We start from the raw sequence: 27,284 nt of genomic DNA, 5'->3' as shown, positions 1-27,284 counted from the left end.
ACTGCATGGGGTTGCTGTGACCAAAGTGCAGCACCCACCACTTGGACCAGTTATTGTTGTTGGCTCTCCCTTGGCCAATGTGCATATCAAATCTGGGCTGGGTCTTTCCTTCAGGCTCCTACACTTGTAACACCTACAGCATGCTGCTCGCTTCCAGACAAAGCAGTGTGCCTGCAGCCAGCACGTGCCTGGGCTGTGTGGCATCCAGACAGGTGCCTAACAACCTGGGAAGCAGCATGCAGGTGGCAGCTTGTCTGCTTTGTGACAGCTAGAAGTGACAAGAGTGGTTTGCACCTGTTCTTTGGCAGAGGAGCCAGGAGCAGCAGCAGCAGCCTCTCTGTGCAGGGAATTAGCTTCTACTGAGCCTGCTCTGTGCTGAGCTCAGAACAACATTTTTCAAGCAGGACCTTCTCACTGGGTTCCACATCTCACCCCAGATGCACAGCTGCATGAGGGCAGCAAATGAGATGGCCTGTCAATTTCCTCCTGTAATTTAAGGCTAGTCTGTGCTGTGGTGGTGTTTGTGCTTGGGATACCTCGGGTGGTTCTGGTGCTTGGCTGGTGGTGATGCTGAGAGCCTGCCTGGGAGGCCCTGTGCTCTTCCTGCATTAAATAGTAACACGTTTGGAGGCTTGCTCTGGCTGGCTCTTGGTGCTGGCAGAACTTCATAGGGTCATGGAATGGTTTAGATTGGAAGGGACCTTAAAGCTCATCCAGTTCCAGCCCCCTGCCATGGGCAGGGACACCTCCCACCAGCCCAGGTTGCTCATGGCCTCATCCAACCTGGCCATGAACACCTCCAGGGAGGAGGCATCCACAAGCTCCCTGGGCAACCTGTTCCAGTGGCTCACCACTCTCACTGTAAAGAATTTCTTCCTAATCTCCAGTCTAAATCTGCCCTCCTCAAGTTTCAACCCATTCCCTCTCATCCTGTCACAAGAAGATTGCAGATGTTAGTGCTCTGCTTAGCAGAGGACCTGAGCTTTTGCCTAGCACTGTTGTTAGCATGTTAACACACTTCCAGAGACAAGTGGAGGACAGCTTAGTTTCAAGCCTCCTCTCTCTCTCTGGAGACTTGCCCTGGCTGTATCTAAGGTAGGAATAAACACCTCCAAGTTTTCTTCATCATTTCCAACAGATCCTCTCAAGAACTGCATTTTCAGTTCTGGATATCTGCAGCTTCTTATGGATGTGAAGACCTGAGGTGTAAGATCATTGTAGCTCTTTGTTGTTTGGTCTTGCTGCTTATACCTTTGGGTTTAAGATTAGGAGGCTCTTCTGTAAGCAGATCTCTGTGTTTTCATCCTGACCTAATTCAGTGTGTCCTGTCAGTCTCCCAAATCCCTATCAGTAATGACCTGCTTGTGGAGCATCAGCTTGCAATGCAGCATAAGAAAGGTGCTCCCAGTGGTACTGCTGCTTGGAGTGGTCATGGGCAGAAGGTGTTGGTGAAGGAGCTGTTCACAAGTGCCTGCTTGTCAAGTATATTTTCTTAGGTGTCTTGACAAGAGCTGTCACTTGTTGAGATCAAGATAGAAGCTGTCTGCTTGCCAGGCCTGCACCCACTCTGCCCTTTCTGTTGCCATCCAAATCTATCCAAGCTCTGATCTCATGGGCACTGCTGTGCCACCAGACCTGCTGTTGTCCTGCACAAACCTGCTCCCCAGCAGGTTTGTTATGCCTTGGGACATAACTGTGGTGTTTTGTGGGGTGGTTTTTTTTCCCCATGAGATTTGGTGTTTCTGATCTACCTTCTTCAGCAAAAGGGAGCTGACAGTGTCCTTTCTCTCTTGGAATTTCACCATGAACCCCTCTTTGAGATTCCTTAGAGCAGGCATCCCCTGCTGGAGCAGCCAAGCTGCCTTTCAGCCATCCTGGGACAGAATCACTAGGAAGACCTTAAAGTTTGTCTCTCCCACCTCTTCTGCTGCTGTTATCACTGATTGTTTGACCTTGTAGTGAGCTCTAGTGCAAGCATGTTGGGGTAGGTCTCAGACCCACAGCCAGCCCCTCAGGCACTGCTTTGCAAGTCCCATCTCCCTCATATTTGAAAATCCACATCAGCTGTGGTGCCTGCTCACCACAAGCCTGGTAACAGAATGTGACAGCCTGTGGCGCAAGCAGTAGCTAGGAGAGATCCCTGGCTGCACCTGCCCCATGTGGGAGTTTGTATTGCTGGTCTGGTGGGAAGCCAGCAGGTACCAGAGTGCCTAACCTGCTTGGTACTAGGGGGAGATACTAACAGCATGCATCAGGTGAGAAGGGGCTCTCAAAAGTTACCTTGTCCAACCCCCTTGCAGTCAGCAGGGACACTTCCAACTAGGTAGGTTGCTCAGGACCTCATCAAGCCTGACCGTGAATGTCTCCAGGGCTGGGGCCTCAACCACATCTCTGGACGACCTGTTCCACTATTTCTCTACCCTTAAAGAACTTCTTCCCAATGTCCAATCTAAATCTAATGTAAAATCATTGACCCCTGTCCTACGACTCCAAGCCCAGAAAGTTCCTCCCCAGCTCTCCTGTAGGTCCCCTTCAGGTTCTGGAAGGCTGCTATAAGACTTCCCCAGAGCCTTCTCTTCTCCAGGCTGAACAGCCCCAACTCTTTCAGCCTGTCTTTGTAGGAGATGTCCTCAAGCCTTCTGATCATCTTTGTGGCCTCCTGTGGGCCTGCTCCATCAGGTCCATGTCCCTAGAGCTGGACACAGCACTCCAGGTGAGGTCCCCGCAGAGCAGAGTGGCAGAATCCCCTCTCTGGACCTGCTGGCCACGCTGCTTCTGATGCAGCCCAGGATGCCATTGACCTTCTGGGCTGTTAGTGCCCAGAGTGTGTTTTCTATCTTGTCTTCTCTTCACATGTTTTAAACCCTGGACAAACTGATGCTTCAGCTCAGCAGAGCACTGAGGCCCTTGTGCTGCACAAGTGAGAAGTACTCAGTTGATAAAGGTGTACTCGGATTCCATTAACTGCTTTGCTAACTAGGGTTGATTTTGACAACTGGCAGCAAGACTGCTTGTGAGATTAGCTCATTGTGCCAAATGTTTTGTCCAAAACTGTCACATCACTTTCATGTTCTTTTCTTCTGAAAGACACAAGTTCCTCTGGAGGCAAAATAATTCATAGGGTTCTTCCTCTGAATGGATGCTTGCACATGCTTGAACTCTGCCTCTCCTCCCATTGTGTGGAGAGCATCTCAGCAATCCTGTGCCATGGCACTGGAAGGAATCAAGAGTTGTTTTGGTTGGAAGAGACCTTTAAGATCATCAAGTCCAACCATCACCACCACCATGGCCACTAAGCCATGTCCTGAAGTGCCATGGCCACAGGTTTCTTGAATGCCTCCTGGGACAGTGACTCCACCACCTCCCTGGGCAGCCTGTGCCAATCATCTCTAAGTTGGCAGAAGCCATGGATTCATCCTTCTTGCCATTTTGGTTCTTTTCAAACCCATTAGCTGTGCTCCCTGGGCACCCAAGCCCTGCACCTGCCTCTTGCTGCATCAACCTGTGTGCTGCCAGCTTCTTGAAACTTCCGTTTTGAACAGGTGCCATCAGAGGAGTCAGCTTCAAAGGCTGGCAGTGGCTCTTTCGCCTTCACAAGCAAAAGCTGCCGTCAGTTCAAGCCATTGCTGCCCTTCAAAAGGTAGAAAATCCTTCTGCAGGAGCCCAGGCTGTGTTTATGGACCTTGGGGCACCTGTGGTATTTCACAGTTGCCTGAGCATGGCTCAGGTAAACAATAACTCTGCTGCTCCTTCAGCAAATGGCAACAGAAATGAAATCAGTTTGCATTCTGAAGCAGCACTGGGATAAAAGGAGCCAGTAGGTGAAGCTTAAGACTTCAGTGGTTGTGACCTCTGGTATGGAGCTGTAAATCCTGAGGCATGCATCATGGGTTTTGGTTTCTTTTCTTTCTGTCTTGCAGACCCCAAATGGATTATTGCTGACCCCAAGCCCGCTGCTATCTAGCATTCACTTCTGGAGCAGCCTCAGTCCTGTTGCTCCTCTGAGTCCTGCCAGGCTGCAGGGACCAAACACTCTGTTCCAGGTAGGTCTTTCCACTGTCCAGATTTCATTTGTGAAAGCACACACGTGGGAAGAGGCATCAGGGGAGCACCTCCTCACATCAGTGTGGAGCTTTTCAAACAGGTTAAGCAAACACTGGAGTGAACAGGCACTTTAAAGCCTGCTGGCTTGTACCCTCTTTAAACCCTAGGCAGCACAGTCAGACCCTCCAGGGCAGTGTCTGCTGCAGCAAGCACACACATGTTGTGTGAAGGAAACAGAAAGAAATGCTGGAACCCACTGAAAGTAGGGAACTGAGCCCTCAGAGCTTCAGGAAGAGAGTGCAGACCAGTGAGGAACCAGCCAGGAGAGGGGTGGCACATGAACTCTGGGAAAACCAAGACCAGTTTGGGTCTCACACAGGAGGTGAGTGTAGGTTTATCTTCTGTATTTCTGTATCTGGGGCTGTTCAGTCTGGAGAAGAGAAGGCTCCAAGGAGACCTTAATTTGGCCTTCCACTATCTTAAGGGGGCCTACAAGAAAGCTGGGGAGGGACTTTTTAGGATGTCAGGGAGTGCAAAACTAGAAAGGGGTGGATTCAGATTGGATGTCAGGAAGAAGTTCTTCCCCAGGAGGGTGGTGAGAGCCTGGCACAGGTTGCCCAGGGAGGTGGTGGAAGCCTCATCCCTGGAGGTGTTTGCAGCCAGGCTGGATGTGGCTGTGAGCAACCTGCTGCAGTGTGAGGTGTCCCTGCCCATGGCAGGGGGGTTGGAACTGGCTGAGCCTTGAGGTCCCTTCCAACCCTGAGAATTCTGTGATTCACAATAAGGGCACTCTGAACCTGAAGGCTCCATGTCCAGTTGTGCAAATTAACCACCTGGCCTCACCCAAGCTATTCTGTACCTCTGAGCATGACCTCTGCCTGTGTGACAGCAGAAAGGTAGCACTCTCCCCTCTCTCTCATGGGTTCTGGGAGTGGAAAAGAATCTCTTAGGTTTTTATAGAGCTGTGATAAATACAAAAGCTAAGGGAACTGTGATGGCCACAGAACTCAGCTGCAGCCTCCAGGCTTAGGAGGAGGATGGTAGGGATGGGATTAGCAGTTCCAGCTGTAGCTGCTCCAAAACAGCTGATTCAGTGAATCACGGAAGAAATGATCCTGATCAGCTGCTTGGCAAGAAGCACAAGAGGCTGATGGCCATCTGAGCAGCTGAAGAATGCAGGAACACCCCTGGAATAAACTCCCTGACTGCTGTGGAGGGCCCACACTAGCAGGATTTAATCTCAGAACTTTCATGGGGCCTGCCTAACTCCAGGGCTGGGCTTCAGCTCAAGTGCTCTGCTCAGTTTTGGCTCCCATTGGGCTATAAGAAGTCCTTCTGCCTCCAGTGGGGGCAGCTGGACATGGAGCCCTACAGCTCCTTCTTTGTGTTTCAGATAAACTCAATTATCATAGAATCACCTGGTTGGAAAAGTCCTTAAGATCATTGAGGCCAACCATAACCTAACAGCTCCCTGTACACAGCTGCTAGACCATGTCCCTCACCCAAGTGCCCTTTAAACACCTCTAGGGATGGTGACTCCACTTCCCTGGGCAGCCAGTTCCAGTGCCAAGCGACCCTTTTGGTGAAGAAATAGTTCCTTACATCCAATCTAAACCTCCCCTGGTGCAACTTGAGGCACTTCTGGTCCCCACTGTGCAAAAAAAGATGCAGACAGGCTGGGAAGTGTCCAGAGAAGGGCCATGAAAGTTATCAGAGGATTGACAGCCCTGCCATGTGAGGAAAGGCTGAGAGAGCTGGGGTTGCTCAGCCTGGAGAAGGCTTGTGGGAGACCTTAGTGCCATGGAGCAGGACATAAAAGGTGGCTACCAGGTGAATGGAGACTCCCTTTTTACAAGGAGCTACATGGGGAAGGGGTGATGGGGACAAGTTACTGCTGGGGACATTCCCATTGGATTCCAGAAGATGACTTTTCCCCATGAGGACAGTCAGACATTGGAATCATCTCCCAGGGGGTGTGGTGGATTCTCTTACAGTGGACAGTTTTAAGACTCAGCTTGGCAGGGTGCTGAGGGCCAGCTCATTTCAACCCCACTATCACCTGGAAAGGTTGGACCAGATGATCCTTGGGGTCCCCTTCCAAGCTGGCATGTTTTGTGTCAGAGTTCCCATACCGATACATCTGTCATCAGCCTGGGAAAGTGAACACTACAGAATAATGTTTGCCATCCATGCTGCTTCCAGAAAAAATGTTTTTCACTCTGCAAATGGTAATTAAAATCCTGGCTTTTCATCTGCCCTTCATAAAAGCTAAGCAGGAAGGAGCTTTGCAGAAGGGAAAGTGCAGATGCAAGGCTTAGGGCAGCTGTGTATTGCCAGCTCCTGGCAGCAGCCTGGCTGGAAGTAGCCTGCAGTGACAAGTATTGACTCGTCCTTAACAGCTGACCTAAGAAAAAGCCAAGCAAGTGGGTGGAATGAACTTGCTGCAGCATGAGGTGGGAATTATCCCAGTGGTAGATACTGATCTGGCCTGCAGGCCTGGTCCCATGAGCCACGCTGGGTTTCTGTTGGCTTGAGACAGAGCTGAGGCACAGAGCTCCCGACTCCACGTCCTGTGCTTTTGTCCCTTATCAGCTCAGGCCTTCAGCAGGCAGCTGTGGTGTAACCAACCCCACCACGTGCTTGTAATCTCCTTACAACAGGATTCCTTTCCCCCTAGGATGTGAGTTAATGATCCCTGCCTTCCAGAGCTGATGAGCACAGCTTGGCAGCATGCTGCAGAGGGCTGGCACCAAGAGCCAGTAACAAATTCACACATCCCTGAGGTCTGAGAGCCCTGGGGCTGGTCAGTCTGGAGAAGAGAGGCTGAGAGGGGAGCTGATCCATGTCTGTAAAGAGCTGAGGGGTGGGTGTCAGCATGAAGGTGCCAGGCTGTTTTTTGGTGGTGCCCAGGGATGGGACAAGGAACAGTGGGTACAAACTAGAACACAGAAGGTTCCACCCCAGCATGAGGAGACACTTTGCTGTGAGGGTGCTGCAGCCTGGGGCAGGCTGCCCAGAGAGATTGTGGAGTCTCCTTCATGGGACACTTTTAAACCCTGCCTGGATGTGTTCCTCTGTGACCTGCCCAGCTTTGGCAGGGGGTGTTGGACTGGATAGTCTCCAGAGGTCCTTTCCAACCCCTCCCATTCTGTGATGCCGAGAAGTTACCCAGCTTTCCCCCTCCACTCACCCTTCCTGCTGGCTGCTACAGGCATTTGGTGTGTGTATCTCACTGTACAGAAATACCAAGCCTCAAAGCCCAGCTGGAGTGTGTTGCTAATGCTAAAGGCTTCTGCTTCTGGGCTGAAGGCTTCGAGACAGAGAGAGTAATTTTTTTCTCCCCCCCACCTTTTGGCCTCTTCCAGTTTCCAACTCTGCTGAATGGCCACATCCCAGTACCACTCCCCAGCCTGGATGGAGCCTCTTCTCCAGTCCTGCTCTCTCCCAACGCTCAGAAATCCTGATGCTGCCTCCTGCCACGCCAAGGACTTGTTGGTGGATTGAACACTTCATTCCTAGGGGCTAGTGTGGTTTTTTTCCCCACCCTGTGTCATGAGAAGGACATTTGTGAAACCCTCTTCTTACTTGTTGGTTTTTTTTGGTTTGCACTTTTTCATTACCTGGATAACCTTTTTTTTTCCCCCCCTTTAATTATTATTATTATTGGGTTGTTGGTTTTTTTTTATTATTATGTTAGCATTTTACATTCTTTTTTTTTAAACAGTGTTTATATATATCTCTATCTAAAAAGATATATAAAGCTGTTTTGCATTAAATGACTTATAACTGTTGTTTTCACATGCCATAGCTCTCAAGTGTTGAACACTTCTGTTGGTGATGAAGTACCCCATGGATTGCAGCAATGTATCTAATGAGGATGTGAAGCTTCTCTTTTTTGTTGTTGTTGTTGGGTTTTTTTTAACTCTTTTTTGTTTGTTTGTTTGTTCCCCCCCCCCCTGCATTTATGCATTGTGCTTGTGGAACCTATAACCAACCAGCTGTGCCTTCTTTTGCATAATGTCATGTAAATGAGTTATATCTTTTCTAGTATTAAGAGTTGAAAGGACAAAAAAAAACCCCACCCCCACAAAAACCCCAAGCAACCCCAAACCAAGCCAAACCCCTAGTATTGAACAGCCCCCTATGGTAGGATTTCACTCTCTCCTCCGTGGTTAGGAAGAAGTTCTTCCCCAGGAGGGTGGTGAGAGACTGGCACAGGTTGCCCAGGGAAGCAGTGGAAGCCTCATCCCTGGAGGTGTTTGCAGCCAGGCTGGATGTGGCTGTGCGCAACCTGCTGTAGTGTGAGGTGTCCCTGCCCATGGCAGTCTTCCCTCCATGATTAGGAAGAAGTTCTCCCCCAGGAGGGTGGTGAGAGACTGGCACAGGTTGCCCAGGGAGGTGGTGGAAGCCTCGTCCCTGGAGGTGTTTGCAGCCAGGCTGGATGTGGCTGTGAGCAACCTGCTGTAGTGTGAGGTGTCCCTGCCTATAGGATCCTTGAGGTCCCTTCCAACCCTGACAATTCTCTGATAGGCCAATATGATGCAGCATATTCATGTTAACTACTTTGTATTAAGTGCTTTCCAATTGTATCAAAATAGCCTTAGGAGTTTTTCTTTGCTGAAGTGAAATGCAGGAGGTGCATTGTTAGGGAGCAAGGAAGCCACACCGAGCCCCGAGTTCCTTTGTTGAGTTGCAACGAGGGAGGAACTGGGCTGTGTATTCTTCTTCATGAGACCCTTCCAGCAGTTGAGAATCCTTCTGTAGAAAAGGAGATGTTGCTCAGAGTTTCTTTGGCCTAATATTTCTCACTATCTGTCAACATGACAGCTGGGAAAAAAAACCTCCCCAAACCAAAACACTGCAGGTAATCTCTGTCCTCCCAGGGAATGAGGATCATTCCCGAGAGAGAATTTCCAGGTGCTTTGTTCAGTCGTGCCAAGTGCCTTCTACTATTTCCCTGGAAAGAGTTTTCTAGCTACTAAAGCTCAGAAGGTCACATTCCCCTTCCCCCCTCCCCTCAAGCGGGAGAAGTTAGGAGGACTGTAGCTGAGGGCCTGGTGCCCATGCAGAGGCAGGCTGCACACGTGGGATGTTTGTGTATCAACACCCGACTCCTGGATTAAAAACCAGCACTGTGCTACTAAAGACTTGCAACTTGAACTTACTGGCTATGTCCTCTACCTTGAGGTGATGCCTTAGTCATCTAAATGCCAGGTTAGGACTGGGCTAGACTCCCTGGCACCACGGAGTCTAATCTTGGTAGGGCCGATGCAAATCTTCAGCGCTGTTCTGAGGTGGCCGACTGGGTTGGACACAGCTTTACTATGTTGGTTTTTCAGATGAGTCCTTCCAAAAGAAAACCAAACCCAAACCCAAACCCAAATCAGAATCCTGTTGGCTACAGGTCACGTGGGAGCTTCTACTTTGCTTTCTGGCCAAGCAGCTGGCCAGAAGTCCGTTCTCTTGGAAGTGTATGCAGCAAGCTGTGTGCTGCTCTTCTGCCTGGCTGCGTTTCAGTGACGATGTGTGTAGTTCATTGTAAAGTGCTCTTGGATCCTTCGACCTGAAAGGTGCTAAATAAACATTTTATTAATGCAGTTCTGACGTTGAAAAGCCATTCTTGGGGTGGAGGGAGGCTGACAAAAGCCAGCAGGACTCGGGCTCCCAGGTTGCACAACCACAAATGACACCCTGGTTTTGCTGGCAGTAACGAAGGGGATGAAAGCCTGCAGGATCCGTGTGAAGCACCAGTGCTGACAAACACAGCAAGCAGATGCAAGGCAGAAGCAGAACCAATGGAACACACATGGCTTGATTCAGCCTTTTTAAGAGCTCCAAGAGGTACCACCCCATGGGGTCAAAAGCAGAAGAACCTATGCAGAACCAGTGTGTGAAGGGAAGTTTGGTATGGTGGAAAATCAGAACAGGTTGGAAGAGAAGGCAGTCTGGAATGGATGGGAGTGACTAAGTCCAGTGCAGAGAATGGCTTAGCGTGGGCTGTTCAGCCTGGAGAAGAGGAGATGCCAGGGAGAGCTTAGAGCAGCCTTCCAGTAGCTGAAAGGAGCTACAAGAAAGCTGGAGAGGGACTTTTTACAAGGGCTTGTAGTGATAGCATGAGGGAGAATGGATCAAAGCTTGAGGAGGGGAGATTTAGACCGGAGATGAGAAAGAAATTCTACACCTACTCTCCCCAGCTTCAAACTATTCCCCCTTGTCCTGTCTCTAGACACCCTTATGAAAAGTCCCTCTGCAGCCTTCCTGTGGGATCCCTTCAGGTATTGGAAAGCAGCTCTAAAGTTCCCCCAGAGTCTTTTCCAGGCTGAACACCCCCAGCTCCCTCAGCCTATCCTCAAAGCAGAGGTGCTCCAGCCCTTGGGTCATCTTTGTTCACCCTTTATTCATGCCTCAGCAATGCACACCAGGTTTTCAATACTCCATAGTCTGGCTGCACAACTGGGGCATTTTTGGCTTACCTTTATGCTGTATTGTCAGAAGAGCCTGGTACCCAACCAGCAGGGCCACAGGGTTAGCTTGCCAAGAGAGTGCACCCATCTTCTGCCCTGGCACAGGTAAGTGGCTTGAGATGTAAAGAAAACTTCCAAGGTGTGGAAAAAAACCCCTGTGATGTGTGATAGCAAACTAGAGAGAAAAGAAGATTTGACACACATCCATTCTGTCAACAAAGAACAATTTGTTTTGTCTGAGTCAAACGTGTCTCATCAGACAGGCACTTGCCCATCTGGAAAGAAGTAATGAACTGTCAACAAGATGATTGTTTGAAGGGGAGATGGTCCTTCCAAGCAGGCTACAGCACTTCATTTCAGCAGAACAAGTCTCTAGCTGAAGCAGCTGAGTGATCTTGTGCCTACAGGAAGCATCTTCAGAAGCTGTCATGACCACCAAATGCACTTAGGAAAGGCACCGCGAGTGCTATGTGGGAGCACTGCTGTTCCCTTCTGATCTCGAGCCCGTCCCTGTGTGCTGTAGGATAAACAAACAGGAGCCACTCAGATTTGACCAAACCTCTGTGAAGTTACCAGAAAACAGCAACTTCCAAAATCCCTTTTAGGCTCCAACTGCAACTGCTCTCACCCAGAAATACGTGGGTGCCCTGCCTGTGCAGATGGAGCACGAGCCTATTTCTGGAGGGCAAAGAGGCTGAGAGTGTTAGTGAGGAGGAGTGTGAGGTTATTTAAAGGAATAAAAGAGACTGAACCTCAGGCAGGACTCTGGAACAAGGAGCATGATTGGTCTGCCTTGGGTTTGGGAGCTATTTATAGAGAAGCATCCTAGAAGAGCTGAGCTTAGGAGATGCTGAGTTGCTTTCTTGACTGTTCCACATCAGTCTGTGTTCACCCTGCAAGAACTGCAAATACATAAACCTAACCTTCATAAAACTCTTTGGATAGGGAAAGACCTCTAAGATCAGAGTCCAACCATCAACCCAGCTCCACCATGGCCACCAAATAAATGTGCCATGGCCACACACTTCTTGAACACCTCTAGGGAGAGGGACTCCACCACCTCCCTGGGCAAAATCCCTAACAAGGCTCCGGGCCAGCTGCCTCCTGCTGCAAGTTAAAGAAAAGGGCATGGAAAAGGCCAGAGACTTTGAAAAAGCAAGCTCAGGGTGTGAGAGAGGAGGAGCAGGCAGCACTGACACCGCTGTGCAGGGCTGGAGGGAGGTGCTCAACAGGAGCAAGTTGGAGAGGGGGTAGGGAGAGGCATTGTCCCCCATCTGCAATCTGCAGTGATTCCATCGGTCAAGAAGATCCCACTGGCAAGAAATGAGGGAAGTTCACAGCTGTCTGGGGAAAAGGTGTTCTAAGGTGTGGCATCTGAGCTGAACAAGAGTTGCATTTCAGCAGGAGGACCATAAAAGCAAGCTGCTCAGGCAGCGCTGCTTCTGAAGGGGTTCTGGAGAATGCAGCCAGGGCAATAAATGGAGCAGTTCTTGACAACTGAGCATGTGTGTGCACTCACACCCAGTGCTGGCTCCAGAATCACTGAGTTTACAGGAGGGAAGGGATTGGAGATGAAAATAAGGGAAATTTCTAATGGCCATGGTGCTCCACTGCCATCCATCTTTTCCTTTCAGCTAACAAGAGAGGCACAGCACAGCTCACTGAAAAAAAAGAATCACACACAAAAGATTCAAACCATCCAGAATGGCTGAGCTCTAATCCTAGTTCTGACAACGTGAATCCCCAGGGTGGCCTAGAACAAGAGTGTGATGTCTGTGCAGCTCAACTCCCCAGATGAAAAGGCTACAGCCTGGTATGAATGACAAAGCTCATTCTCTTGTCTGCTTGAATCATGGCATCCTTTTGGTGGGAAAAGACCTTTCAGATGATCAAGACCAACAGTTCTCTAACTGTACCTAGTCTGGGGCTAAATCATGCTCCTCAGCACCACAGCTCTGTGGCTTTGAAACACCTGCAGGGATGGGGATTCAGCCACCTCCCCAGGCAGCCTGTTCCAGTCTCTGAGGACCCTTTAGTAAAGTTTCTTCTGATGTCCATCCTAAACCACCCCTGGAAGAACTCAAGGACACTTCCTCTTGTTCTATCACTTGTTCCTTGGGAGAAGAGACTGACCCCACCTGGCTCCAGCTTCCTTCTGGGAGTTGTAGAGAGCCAGAAGGTCTTCCCTCAGCCTCCTTGTCTCCATGCTGAACAATCCCAGGTCTCTCAGCCCCTTCTCTTGTTCTCAAGACCCTTCACCATTTTCATTACCCACTCCAGCTCCTCGATGTCCTTCTTGGAGTGAGGGGCCCAAAACTGAATCCAGTACTTGAAGTGTGGCCTCACCAGTACCCAGTACAGGAGGACAATCTCTTTCCTGGTCCTTCTGGCCACACTATTCACGATCTAGGCCATGCTGCTGCTGGCCTCTTGCCCACCCGGGCACACCCTGGCTCACCTGCAGCTCCTGTAGACTAGCACCCCCAGATATTTTTCTGCTGGGCAGTTTCCAGCCACTCTGCCCCAAGCCTGCAGCCTTCATGGGGTTGTTGTGACCCAAGTGCAGGACCCAGCACTTGGCTTTGTTGAACCTCATCTCATTGCATCACCCCATTGATCCAGCCTGGCCAGATCCCATTGCACAGCCTCCAACCCTCCAGCAGATCAACGCTCCCTCCCAGCTTAAGGGGAGACACAAAGCTCCAGTCCCTCAGAGCCTCCCAAACCCTTTTCTCCTTTCCAGAATCCTCCTACCTGTGCAGCCAGAGCTTCCTTTCCACCACAGCCCTTAGCTAAACACATGTACAGTGCTTCCTTGATGTTTCATAACCTATTACTTCTTATCTTGTCCATGCCTTCAACAGGTCTGACATGGATGCTGGTGAAAGAGATGCAAACTGCTGACCCACCCCTAGGCCAATCAGCAGCATTACAATTGTCACAGCCCAGTCTCTGTGATGAAAAAAAAGAAAGGAAAAAAAACCCCAACAATCTGTAGAAAGCTTCCCTCTAAAAAGGGAAGAATTTCACAGAAATGTTGTTGCATTTGTTTCAAAGCCTAAAGGGAAAAAAAAGGTAACCAGTGAAATGTGCTAACAGGATGGAGAAATGATTCCAACTCTGCCTGTTAAGTGACCTGAGAAAATGCTCACATCTCTGTGACCACATGTGGACACAGACAAGGGAGGTTCTGCCCGAGGCAGGGGGGTTGGAACTAATGACCTTTAAGGTCCCTTCCAACCCAAACCATTTGATGCTTCTGAGTCCCACTCTGATTCGGTGCCACTATGTCTCCAGCTGTGCATTTCTATACCCTCATTTGTTTGGATTCAAGCCTGACCTTAATTCCAGGTATTTCCTGGGTTTACAATACTTAGCTTGGGGATGTTTACAGCATTACCTTTCATATATTTTTGTCCTCAATAACTGAATGTGCTCTTAACCTTAATTCCATCTTAACACTGCCAACACGAGGTACCTTTATTGCACTGACAAAACCTTCATGCACAGAACAAGCAGTGAGCAGCCCGAGGAATGCTGCCTTGCAGTTCTCCAAATGATTTGCAAATACAAAGAGTGGTGATGCTTTCACAATTGTTTATTTTAACTTTTATTGCCCAATTCAGGGATACACTCTGGCTACTTAATGCTGTGGTAAAGCAGCACAAAAATAACACAGCTGTGTTGAGATGCACGTTCCACTGGAGCATTGCTGGGCAGCTGGTTTGCCCCTTCAACCTCCCACTCTCTCCTGCCCTGTAAACCTCCGTCCTCCACCTGCTCTCAATCTCTCCCTCCTTCAACCCTCACCTCCATGTGCTTGCAACCTCATCACTACCTGCCTCTTTCCTGTCTCCAAGCCCACCTTATTCCACACCTGTACACACACCCTGGCATTCCCACCCGGGGGTAGGATGGGATGCACTGGGTGCCTTCTACAACTAATTGCTGAGCAACAACTTGCAGGCCATTTCTCCTTAACTGATCACTCATCTTCAAGCAAAGGTTGTCATACCAAGTAGTGGAAGTCATCCCTTTTTTTAGCTTGGTTTTTGTCATGGCTGAGGTCTTCTCCCAAAAGGGTTAACACTCCCTAGAGTCCTTGGGGACGCTGAAACCAAGCTCACGGTGCCTGATGCTGCCAGAGAGGAGGCAGAAGACTGAACTGCACAAAAAGGATGCCAGAGAAATGCCCAGCGACTTCAGACTCGCTGTCTGCAGCTCCAACCAGGCAGCTGCCACAGAACTGTCCCTGCTGATGCAGGAATTTCAATTACAGACAACTAGGGGGGAAAAAAAAAAACAAAGAAGAAAGAGAAGAACCTACCTTGACCACATCTGCCAAGTTGCTCAAGAAATACATTCTTTAAAGCTACCTCCTAAGGAAGCAAACTGATTTGCTTGCAGGTCCTTAACTCCCCCCCTACAAAAAAACCCCCATCTCTTTAGAAACAGAGTGCTTCAATCTTATGGAAGATCTTTTCATCTGTAACAAAAAAAAGCTGAAATCCTACTTCAAATGGAAACCTCCTCTTTGTTAGCTGCAGCTGATCCCTTTCTAAATTTGTTAATGCACTTCATTTTTTTTCCTGGTTAAACCTTTTAAGTCCTTTCCTCATTAGTGCCTCATCATTCCTCGTCCTTTTATGGCCTATCAGATATGACTGTTCTAGAGAAATGCTAAATCCCACATTGATCCACAGTGCACATTTACTCTCTAGCTTCACTACTGCTGGAGAACAAAACAAACCCCAAAGGAGATGCTTTGCTGATACTTCTTCCTCCACCACCATCACGTCTACAAGGTTATCTCCTACAAAGTTAATCAGTATAAAATCTAGATCAGTTCCATAGCAACTATAAAAAAATATAGAACGACTATTTCAGGACAAAGGTGGTTGGGCTTTTTTTTGTTCCATCAGTGGCCAATCTGCCTCTCACACACACACACAAAGGTAAGGCTCCTGCTGGGCTCAGCAGGACACCCATGCAGGCACCTGAGACACCTCTCAGGCTCCTAGACCTGGGCAAGGTTTCTGATCCTGTGTGACGTGCAGGACTCGCTTGCTAATAATTAGACTATGGACCACGTTTCTGGTAAGATCCTGACCAGCCTCACTCACAGATGAAGCCACATCACTTTGCCACTACTTCCAGCAGCCAAAGCTAAACCTGATGGCTCCCCCAACACCACACAGCTCTGGCTTAACCTTTCCAACAATGCCCCAAGAAACCGCAAGCTCGCTTTGGAAGTCTGTTTTGCTGTCGGTTGGTTGGTTTTGTTTCAACAAGACAGGGCCTTTGCTCTTCTAAATCTCCAAACAAACAAACAAAAAAAAAACCCCAAAAGAATTCCACATCATATTTATACTTCCAAAAAAAGTACAATATTAATACAGGTGGGTCAGTTAAGAAAGGAACAGCAGTTTGTTAGGGGTACTACAAGGCTGAACGGAGAACCGGTTTACAGATGCTGAGAAGCAGTAGTGGTCCAACAGTCACCAAGACACATTGAATTGCTCTCTCCCAGAAAAGAATAAGAATAATAATAATTATTATGATGATGATAATAATTATTATTATTAAACAAAAAATGAAATCCCAAGTCAAATTTACCAGTATCAATGAAATAGTAATCAACCCCACCCCCCCAAAAACATGCCACGATCACTATTCACAAATAAAGTTAAAATGAAATAATATACACAAAAAAAATAAAGGAGACCAACCCCAAAACAACAACAAAAAAAAGGGAGGAAATTTCACTTAATACTGTTAAATAACAATAAAAACTACAAGATTTCCTGAACAGAAATGGTAGGACCCCTGAATCTTTTACAGTGAATGTCAGGAAAACAACAACAACAACAACAAAAAACCCCAACCCCCAAACAAAAAACAACACCAACCCAAAACAATTAAAAAGAAATTAAGTTACCTATGACTATTTTCATGATATACCAGCCAAAGATTTACATGACCATTTCAAAATATACCAATAAAGATTTACAGTCTCAGTTTTAAGATGCACTAAACAAATAGGTTCATAAAGGTGAACACAAATGCTTAAAAATACTGTTAACCATCACCAAGGGTGTACTCAGGATACTCACTGAGATGCAGAAGCAGAGTAGTAACATGTTTACTAATTCTCTGGTAAACAGATAACATCTAAGAGCTGGGGGGACAAGAAAAAAACAACCAGACCCCTCTCTAAGCTCCTCATTGTAAAAGCTCTGTAGGAGAGTTGAGTTCTTCTCAAGTACAAACTCGCATTCTTTCCAGTTGACTTCAAGTGGGTAAGGCAGGGATGGGAGAGCAACGTAAGTGGGAAAAGTGGGACACTGTTCCCAGGTTCTTGTCATTAACTGTCCCATTCCTCTGCAAGGAAACGGTAACTTTCCAGAGGAAGCGAGGGTCCAACAGTGTTATGATCCTCTTTAGACTTCTTTGTGTATCTCTACGTTAAAAACAAGGTAAAAACAAAACCCCCCAACAGCCATTGCTCCTGCAGGCCCCACATGCACGACAACGTGCACACGTCTTAAGCCTGACAAAAAAAAATCGATCCTCCAGCCTCCATGCTCTAATTTCTCCCTAACTACCGTTGGATCTGAGAGCAAATGAATCGTTTACTGTTCGCTTGTCTGAATCGACCTCCACGCCCCCGTGTGCTTTTCAAGAACATCATCGGCATTGTCCTTTTTCAACTGCTTCAGCACAATCCCTCCCGTGTTAAATAAGTAACTAAGTGCCGCGAACTTCGAGCATTAAAGATGGTTCACCTAATGCCAAGCAAAGCTATGTTTACATTCCAAGGAAACACTGCAGTTTAAGAAATACAAAAGAACCCCGCAGCAGTAGAACATCGGATGAAGAGAACCAGCTGCATTCACATGTTATAAAGCCATTGCAACTTCTTCAGGCATGGAACTGTTGTGTTAACTTATACAGACAGTAGTTATTTAGCAGCAATGATTCCGCAATAAATAATGCACTGTGTTTCTCAGTCCTGCACAAAAATTGCAGCTACAGTTACATCAACAGCTGTAACCTACTGGCTCTAGTGGCAGAGGAGATCTTAAAACCAACTGTACAAAAAATTGTCACACTGTGACAACAAATATAAAAACATAATCTGCAGGTTGGAAATAAAAAGACTCCACTGTGAAGAGGACAGTGTAGACAAACTGCGATTCCAAGTCCACCAACAGAGAGCACTGCCTTCAGGTCCAGGTCCTTGATCATAGGCTTGGGCTTGACTCTGCACTGCCCACTTCAGAAAAGCATGCTCTGCCTTCTGTTCTTCCCATGTCCTACAACACAACAGGGACCGGTAAGCACCCAGACACAGTATTCAGTCATCAGCTGATCTTCTGTGCTTAAACTCGCCCCAGCACCTTTCCCTTGTGCTTAAACTCACCCCAGCACCTTTCCCTTGTGCTTAAACTGGCCGCAGCACCTTTCCCTTGTGCTTAAACTCGCCCCAGCACCTTTCCCTTGTGCTTAAACTTGCCCCAGCACCTTTCCCTTGTGCTTAAACTCACCCCAGCACCTTTCCCTTGTGCTTAACTGGCTGCAGCACCTTTCCGTTGTTCTTAAAATCGCTGCAGCACCTTTCCTTTGTGCTTAAATCACTGCACCATCTGTCCTTTAACAGCACTTACTGCTTCTTCTCTACTTTGCCACCATTCAACACCCACGCAGCAATGATTAGCAGTCCCTCTGCACATGCCTAGTAGAACTCACATCCTTCTGTGCACTGCGCCTAATGTTTCTGCATGTCTCTCAGCATTATCATTCTCGCTATATGTTTGAGTGTGTTCACACAGACCAATTAAGACAAACGATTTCTCAGTTCCAGGTGTCTCTGGCACAGCATTCTGTCTGCAGATAGGAGGAAATACTAAGCTTTGCATACCTGTCTCTGGGTAAGTGGAATTTCGAAAGCCAGGGTCTTTTTGCAATTGAATCTCTTTTAGACTGAATATTGAAACACCTGCAATGTAACAAAGGCATTAATTTGCATTCAGGCATCACTATTTTTTATTGAACAAAGTTCTATTCTTAATTATACAGTTTAGGTTAAAACCAAAACACAAAAAACACTTTAGCTATTCCCAAGTACTTCAGTTAATATACACTGATCATAGAGCCCTGAAGCTTGAATAGCTGAAGCTTGGAGGGCAGATTCAGACTGGACATTAGGAAGAAATTAGGATAGGGTAGGATAGGAAAGGAATAGAATAGGAAAGGAATAGAATAGGAAAGGAATAGAATAGGAAAGGAATAGAATAGGAAAGGAATAGAATAGGAAAGGAATAGAATAGGAAAGGAATAGAATAGGAAAGGAATAGAACAGGAATTAACCAGGTTGGAAAAGACCTTTGAGAAGGTGGGGAGAAACTGAAACAGGTTGCCCAGGGAGGTTGTGGATGCCCCCTCCTTTGAGGTGTTCAAGGCCAGGCTGGGTAAGTTCTTGAGCACCCTGATCTAGTGGAAGGTGTAACACTGGATGGTCCAGTTGGAACTGGATGATTTTTAAGGTCCCTTCCAACCCAAACTATTCTATGAATCTATGAACAGATTAATATACCAATCTTTAACAGATCCACTCCTTAAGCAATGTACAGAGCTTTAATGTACTATCCTAACAATATTCTGCTACTTTACTACTCCCACTCCCTCTTACTTTCAGGCAGAGTGTGTATTCTTGTTCCAAGACTTCTGAAGTATGCATGCTTCATGGCCTCTTCTGCTGAAATCCTCTTCTTTGACTCATACTATGAACATGAAAGGACACAAGAGTGTTGGTTTGCATTAAAAGCCCCTGTGTGTCAAATCACTTCATCAAAAGGGAGAAACAGAGTTCTCTCCATGCAGTGTTTCCCCATCAACCTACTAGGCCAGATTAGTCTTCATTATTTGTATTGCACACATGAAAATCTAACATATGTTCTTGAAGGCAGGATTATCCATTTATAACCAGAGTGCTAAAGTAGTCAAAATAACTGCTGGAAGGGGATGCAAGTCCAAAATAGCTTTAAGCTTTATTTATAGATGAAACAATGAGTAGATGACAGGCTTCTGCCTACATTATCTGCTAATATTAAATTGCCATGAAATGCCATTACGTGAGCTCACAGCCTGGTCTAATTCCATGGGCTGTGCTGCAGTGTTCAGCATAAACTGGGACTTCACACAAGACTGTCTTTAGTCTAGGCTCAGATGGCTCCTGCTGGGCATATCTGCATGTTTGGACTAAGATGCAGAATTTAGAGCAGCCATGCAGTAACCCCAGGAGAACTAGGGAGGGACTTTTCACAAGGGCTTGTAGTGATAGGATGGGGGGCAATGGATTGAAGCTTGAGGAGAGGAGATTTAGACTGGAGATTAGGAAGAAATTCTTTGCAGTGAGGGTGGTGAGACCCTGGAACAAGGAGTGGATGCCCCCTCCCTAGAGGTGTTCCAAGGCTAGGCTGGATGATGCCTTGGGCAACCTGGGCTAGTGGGAGGTGCTCCTGCCTATGGCAGAGGGGTTGGAACTAGATGTTCTTTAAGGTCCCTTCCAACCCAAACCATTCTATGAAACCATTTCTGGCAAACAAACAAGCAAGCTTCTACTACATTTTGCAAGTAATCTATTAAAACTCTGAACTTGTATAAAGTCAAGTCACAAAGCATATCTTACTTGGAGGAACTTGGCTATCAATTCAATCCCCTCCACGTCTAGCCTGAAAATAAACATACACGCAGAAATTAACACAGTTACTGAACTCTATTTAGAAAAGCAAAGCTGCAAAGAGCTGAACTGAGTTTGTTAAATCACACCTGAAAATTAGATTCAGTCCTGGAAACACTTTCACCCAAACAACTTTTCTACATGTTTATGTGGATACAAGCCAAGTACCAGTATCTCAGAACAAGACTACTTGGAAAACACTGGAAGCAGATAAATCTTGAGCGTTGGGCTGTGATTATTATTCACCCTAAGCTTTGAAATGTGATTGTATCCTGGGCTTGCATCAAAAGAAGTGTGAGCAGCAGGATGAGGGAGGTGATTTTCCCCCTCTACTCTGCTTTTGTGAGACTACACCTGCTGTACTGCATCCAGTTCTGGTGCCCCCAGCACAAGAGGGACATGGACCTTTTGGAGTGGGTCCAGAGGAGGTCACAAAGATGATCAGAGGGCTGGAGAACATCTGCTGTGGGGACAGGCTGTGAGAGTTGGGGCTGTTCAGCCTGGAGAAGAGAAGGCTCTAGGGAGATCTTAGAGCTGAATTTCAGTATCTGAAGGGGACCTACAGGAAGGCTGGGGAGTGACTGTTTAGAAGGGCTTGGAGTGATAGTACAGGGGACAATGATTATAAACTGGAGCAGGGTAGATTTAGATTGGACATAAGGAGGAAGTTCTGCGCAATGACCAGAACAGCTTGCCCAGGGATGTGGTTGAGGCCCCATGACCAGAGACATTCAAGATCAGACTTGACGTCGCCCTGAGCAGCTTGCTCTAGTTGGATCTATCCCTGGTGACTGGAGGGGGGTTGGACAAGATGACCTTTGAGGGTCCCTTCCAACCTGATGCAACCTGTGAACAGCACACCTGATGTATACTTCTCCAGCATTCAGCAGCAGCTTGTACTTGGACACACATTCAGGTTTACAAACAGGCAAAGCCACCAGGATGTATCTCCTCCATTAATAAAACACTAAGTACCTTGGTGCATGGTTGATGAGGGGTTGTGGTTTATACTTAGGGAAGTTATAGTTTCTAAATTCATCACTGGAAGAAATGCCTGGCCATGTTTCTTGACATGGAGTTCCTGCATTTAAAAAACAAAGGCAACAAATTGAGCTTTCAAAACATGTAAAGGAACAACTTGAAACTAAAGAAGAATTTAATCCTGCAATTTGAACAGGAAAGGAAGGGGAAAAATGAATCAGCCAATGACTCTCTGTTGTACAAAGTCAGCTCTGCACTCAGCTCAATCATTTTTCATCAGGACTACACTCATTGACCTTAACTGCACTGCAATATACAATATCATTGTCTACAGATAAAGACCTGCAGGTTTGTGGGAAAAGCATTCAAGAGAACAATCAGACAGCATTCACATTACTGCTGAAAGTATCCAATTACCCAGAAGTCTGAAAATTAAGTGCAGCTCATCTTCAACAGTTGAACCAGGGAAGAGAGGCCTTCCTGATGCCATTTCAAAAAATATGCATCCAACACCCCTGGATAAAAACAGAGAGAAAGAGAAATCACAAAGCATCCCACAATCGAAGCTTTCAACCCTCAAAGACTTTCTCTTCAATTAAACCAAATTATTAAATTAGTTGCTAGCCACATGTGGCTTTAAAATGCTGTTTTGAAAGATGTGGAGCAACAAAAGAGCTGTCAGAGACTAAACAAAACCTGTCATAGCTCTATTGTACCTTATTCCTTCAGCTGTCACCTTTAGTAGCTGTAGTAGAGTTCATAGTAAAATATGTTCCCATGTCATTAGGAGGATGTTTATTTGGTCTAACACTCTGAGAGCCTAATGCCTGCTTACTCTTAAACAGCAACTTTTTAACCTGTATTTGATGCATTTTCAGAGAGAAAAAACATCTTCCCTGCCTGCCAATCCTTCCCCTACCAATCTCAGCTGTAGCCTTCAAGAACTCAGCGAGGTGTTTGAATGCTACTGTACAACTGCCACGTTTTCCATCTTGACTGAGGACAATGAAGACAAAGCTATACAAACCACATGTCAATTTGAGTGGAATACTCTGAAGATCCAAGGAGAACATCAGGGGGTCTGTACCATAACGTGACAACTTCATTGGAATATGTCTTTGTAGGAACAGACTTTGCTCTAGCCAGTCCTTGAGGAAAAGGGAAAGAGTTATGTGTAGGTTGCTGAATTATTTTTTTCTCAAGTCACCCTTATTACATTGCACTGGTTCAGGATCTTTCCTTAATGCTCATGAAAAAGCCCTAAGAAATACACTCCCAGCACTTGTGATTTTGGCCTCTCAGTATTTACAGTAAGCTCATGAGCAGCATTTTTAAGCACAGGAGACAGGTAAACAGATCAAAACTTGGGAGCAATCCCATAAATGTCAAACCAGCAAAGCATTAGATCACCATGACACCTTCCCCCTGTGCAAAACCTTCATTACAAGGGGCAGAAGGCAACACAGAATGGAATGGTGGCAACAGACCAAATCAGTGGTGGATCAGTAAGAGGTTTCCATCCTACTGTAGTATCTTAAAAAAATTAATCCAGGTCTATCATGCTAGATACAAACTTCTGAGCAACTTTCATTCACACATGGGGAAAAAAAACCAGTGGCAGGACAACTTTCAAAGATCTTCATGACACAGAAGACAGCAGCAAACTGTGAATGCCCCCTCCTACTGGAAGTCCTACAGGAACCTGGTGGTTGCTGTGGTCAAGTAACACCTGACAACTAGGACCTGGACATTTAGCACCTGTTATGGTTACTCTGCTTTGGACTGGCTGTGGAGTGTTCAGAAAAACAACCTGAGCTTCACCTTAAGGCCCTGACTGTCAGGTTCAGAGGAAGCTGTAAGGCCACTTTCAAACCACAAGTCAAGCAACCATATTACTAACATCCTGTAAAAGGCTGACTTTCATTTTCCACCTGAGAATGCACAAGTTCAACTTTCCTGTATGAGGAGAGATGCCTCCCTTTTTGCTGGGGTGGAGAAAACACTTGTTACAAAATGAGGCCATACCAAAATCTGCCAGCTTCAGTTCTCCTTTCTCATTAATGAGCAGGTTTTGTGGCTTCAGATCTCGATGTAACACTTTCCTTCTGTGACAGTATGCCAAACCACGGAGGATCTGGTACAAAAACAGCTACAAAAGAGAACATGTATAGAAATTAAGAATAAAGCTTTAATCTTGCAGATCACATGGCTAAAACAGGGTGCTGGGGAGTTAAGTATTGGGTAAGCAGGACCAAAAATCCTTCTCCACAAGGATGCTGTTCTTCCATATGAACACATTCTGCATTTCCTCCTCATTGTTTACAGACTGACAATCCCTTGATGCTAATGCCCTGCTCTAACACCATCCTTTACAACAGAGATTTTCAGAGCAATTTGTTCTGCTTAACTGAAGAGAACCACACAGCTGCTTATTGTTAAGGAGGCTTTACCAGTGCTCTTCCCCACACTGATGTCTTTGAAGGCATGATCCCTGACTATGCTCACATTTCCTTCTGCCACAGAATTCCTTCTGAAAGCACAGCTCAGCATCTTTCCTATCCAACTGTGCAAAACTATGTGAAGAACGTTCTGGCAGGCTACTGGAAAATTACACTTGGATTCATCAACCATGCAGAAATGGGGAAATGAGGATTACTAGAATAGCCCAACAGCTTCTGGCATCTATATTCATCCCCTCACCTTGACACACACAGGTTTATTTTAGGCCTTTGGAACAGGCAAGCCAAGCAAGCAGCTTCGATCATGCACGGTATACTGTGATATTAATGCTGCACATAGATAGACAGAGAAGGCAGCCAAACAAGTTTACTGTTGCCTCTGCATTAAGAAACCCTATTTTGCAGTTTCTCTGTGGATAAAGGCTTTGAGTCTGGGTAGCTGTTGCTGGCATTTAGCAGAAACACTCCTCAGCCAGTGCAGATGATCAAAGGTACAATGAGAAAGCTTGGAGCATAATGGAAAGCAAATTCAGCAGGTAACAGGAGGGCTGAGAAGAAACACCAGCATGTTTTTATATGACAATTTCCTAACACACTGTTTTGGTACCAGGTGACACCACCACATCCTTTTTTCCTAAACTGGTCAAATACACAGCAGGTGTAGTTGACATCCATCTGTTCTCAGTCTCCTTACACAGGATTCATCTGCTCTAGGGGAAGGAAAAAAAAAGGAATTGGGATCAATTTATTTTTTTTTCTTTCTTTTCTTTTCCAAAGAGCAGAATGAGAAGGAAGAAGTTTTGTTTCATGTTCTCATGCTGGTGCAGGGGTAGTCAGCCCCAAGTAATGTTCTCAGGCCTGCTGTGGAGATGGAGAGCTGCCTCTAGCGTGCACTGACTGAAAGGATTAAGCAAGAAGGCAAAGCAGATTATTCTACAGAAACTGTGGATCTTCACCACAGTTGGCAGGGATACTTTTGCAACTGCACAGGAAGACATGTGCTAGATCAAAATATGGTTTGAAACTAGAATCCTGCATAGATCACAGACATCTTTATATTACTCATTTTGTTAAAACTCAAAAAAGCCTAAAATTAGCTGAGGAATGTGAAAGGAATGATGACAGGGAGGTTCCTCACATGTTAATGATGACCCAAGCCCCCACAGTTATGTAATGCAAGCAGCTACAGCTACCACAGGCAGGCAGCTGTTCTGCTTTCCCAGTGCCAAAGGTACTGACCATATAAATCTGCTCTTTGGGCACAGCTTAAACCAGAGGCAAACAAGGGAAAACATTTTCTCTGCTTAGCTGGGATTACCACAAGCAGATTCTGCCTGTTCTCTAACTGCATTTATTATAGGAGTCAGCTTCCCACTTCCAGCCTTTCTTTATTATTAGTGTTTTTTGCTGCTTAAAGCACTACTTATTAACTTGCAGTTAATTAAAAACACAAGCATAATTGCGTTTCTTGTTGTGTCTCTGAAGTAGGGACGAATGAAAATCCTGCCCTTTGCAGACTCTCAAAGGAAGCACCAGATTAGGTAAAGGGCAGATGTCTTTCCCTAGGAAAGCTCACCAAACACTAAGCAGCATCTAGACTGAATCCCCACACATTTCAGGTAAGAAGAGATTTCTCAGCTCAGCCAAAGCCCAGGATGCCAGCCCTGCTGGAATGCACACAGACCCCACCATTCCACAGGATTTAGTACATCGTGTTGACAACCACATCTGTGCCATGTGCTACTGGACAAGAATAAAAGGCATTTTTCTGCCACACTCTCATGGTTTTGCTCTTCAGGGTCACAGCTTAAAGTCAGGCTTTTAAAAGGGACATGAAAGTTTCTCAAACACATTTACCATGCAGCAAACATCCCCCTTACATGAGGAGGAGCTGTTGAAGGTGCAAACACAGCAGGGTGACAATGGTAACCTAACCTCTTTGGATACCTTCACCATTTCCAGATAGCATTGTCCTTTGTTTGGAATCTTATTTAAAAGCCTTAAGTAGCAAGGAGTATAAAGAGTGATTCCCATTTTCCAAATCAAACCCTGCTTGTTACATGACAGGTGAAGATCAGAAACTGAGTTACTTGACCTGGCCACAGCCAGAGTTAAAAGAAACAGGCAACTAAACCTTAAATAAAATCATTTCCATGTTGTTACTAATGGGAAGATGAACATCACTCGCCCTTAAGTAAGTAATACTCATCTCTTACCTGTGTGGAAGGCAGTGACATCCAAACCCACATTCATGTCTGAGGCTACCTTTTCCTCAATGTGCATATATAAATTTTATTTGAGGACAGACCAAGCCACAAACTTAACAATAAATAATGGAAGGCCAGGAAGAGGTCAAGAGAGTTATGACTCTATTATGTCTTAGGAATTTTGAAATCTCTAAGCTCAAAGAGAATGAACATATATGAAGTTACAGAATGTTTTGGTGCTTTGAACACTTCAAGTCATCAAAACAAAGAAAGAAAAGACTCCATCTAATGTCCAGTATAGTTAAGCCAAGCCCAAAGCTCAAAAAGGAAGTTAAGTTTCTTCACTTTCTTTTTTTTCTTTAAAGCACTGAAGCATATAGCTCCTGATCATGATGTCCCCTGAAAACTCTTGGGAGAGAGAAAGCTGGAAGATAGTCACTGCCACTGAAACCACTCACCTTTACATTGTGCATACTCATGATGTTCCCACAGTCATCCATGTACTGCTTCAGATCTTTGTCCTGTCAAAACATCAGCAGTGATCTTTAGCAGAGTGGTGGACAAGAGATTATTTTCAGAACCCAAAAAGTTCATCAGAAAATTGAGTTCTCTGCAAAGGATGCTCAGTGATAGAAAACCTGACAGCCTGAGCATGCAGAAGACTCTGGCTTTCCAGAGGATCTAAATACCCATTTCCCAGCAAACTGCATCATCTCACACAACATCATTTGTTGCTGTCTTCTCCACCTTGTGTGTGCCACAGTACTACTTTCTTCAGTAATACTGGAAGTAGAGTTTTGCTTCACCTCTTACTCTGCTTACACATCCCAGTATATTATACAAACAAGTATCATTAGATAAAGTTTCAGTGAGAAAGTTAGGCCTACAATCACAGAACTGTTTGGGTTGGGAAAGACCTCTAAGATCATCAAGTACAACCACTGACCTAACACCACCATGGCCATTAAACCATGTGGTGAGAGATGCAACTGTGCACAGCTGCTTGAAGAGGTTGCTACAAAATGATGGGATGTGTTGTTTGCTTTAAAGTATTCTTTTGTCCTTAGCTAACTGGCAAGAGTTGCATCACAGAAAGTATCATCAAGATACTTTTATCAGCAAGCACTCTTTGTTTATCAAGATACAAGGGCTGTACTATGAAGAGTTGCATCAGGAAAGCATCATTTGAGTAACTATGGGATTATCCTATTTTCCAATTACCAATTGTGGTACAAGTTGACACTTGGCTCAGGAAGATCACTGCTGCTATGAATCATAGAATGATCTGGGCCAGAAGGGACCTCCAAAGGTCATCCAGTCCAAGCTCCCTGCAGTCAGTTCCCCAACTGCATCAGGTTGCCCAGAGCCCTGTCAAGCCTCACATTGC

The 27,284-nt window shown here is 46.2% G+C and overlaps 2 protein-coding genes across 3 annotated transcripts in view; one reads left to right on the top strand and one right to left on the bottom strand.

The window, feature by feature from the left end:
• ELK3 (ETS transcription factor ELK3) overlaps positions 1-9,641 on the top strand; it is a 44,581-nt gene extending 34,940 nt beyond the window's left edge. The window contains exons 4-5 of the mRNA XM_068142782.1: positions 3,921-4,043; positions 7,410-9,641. Of these exons, the coding sequence (XP_067998883.1) occupies positions 3,921-4,043; positions 7,410-7,508 (222 nt within the window). The 3' untranslated portion in view covers positions 7,509-9,641. The remainder of the gene's footprint in view (positions 1-3,920; positions 4,044-7,409) is intronic.
• A 4,444-nt stretch (positions 9,642-14,085) lies between these two features.
• CDK17 (cyclin dependent kinase 17) overlaps positions 14,086-27,284 on the bottom strand; it is a 96,494-nt gene continuing 83,295 nt past the window's right edge. For both annotated transcript variants that reach the window (XM_068142779.1, XM_068142780.1), the window contains 9 exons: positions 26,356-26,418; positions 23,257-23,380; positions 22,259-22,379; positions 21,649-21,746; positions 21,226-21,331; positions 20,200-20,242; positions 19,201-19,291; positions 18,430-18,507; positions 14,086-17,824 (listed from right to left, as the gene is read on the bottom strand). In XM_068142779.1, coding sequence (XP_067998880.1) covers positions 17,787-17,824; positions 18,430-18,507; positions 19,201-19,291; positions 20,200-20,242; positions 21,226-21,331; positions 21,649-21,746; positions 22,259-22,379; positions 23,257-23,380; positions 26,356-26,418 — 762 coding nt within the window. In that variant the 3' untranslated portion in view covers positions 14,086-17,786. The remainder of the gene's footprint in view (positions 17,825-18,429; positions 18,508-19,200; positions 19,292-20,199; positions 20,243-21,225; positions 21,332-21,648; positions 21,747-22,258; positions 22,380-23,256; positions 23,381-26,355; positions 26,419-27,284) is intronic.

Source organism: Melanerpes formicivorus, unplaced genomic scaffold, assembly GCF_026170545.1.
Source record: "Melanerpes formicivorus ecotype bairdi unplaced genomic scaffold, bMelFor1.0.p_v2 SCAF_8, whole genome shotgun sequence".
Lineage (NCBI taxonomy): Eukaryota > Metazoa > Chordata > Aves > Piciformes > Picidae > Melanerpes > Melanerpes formicivorus.
This window is presented reverse-complemented; position numbering and strand designations above follow the sequence as displayed.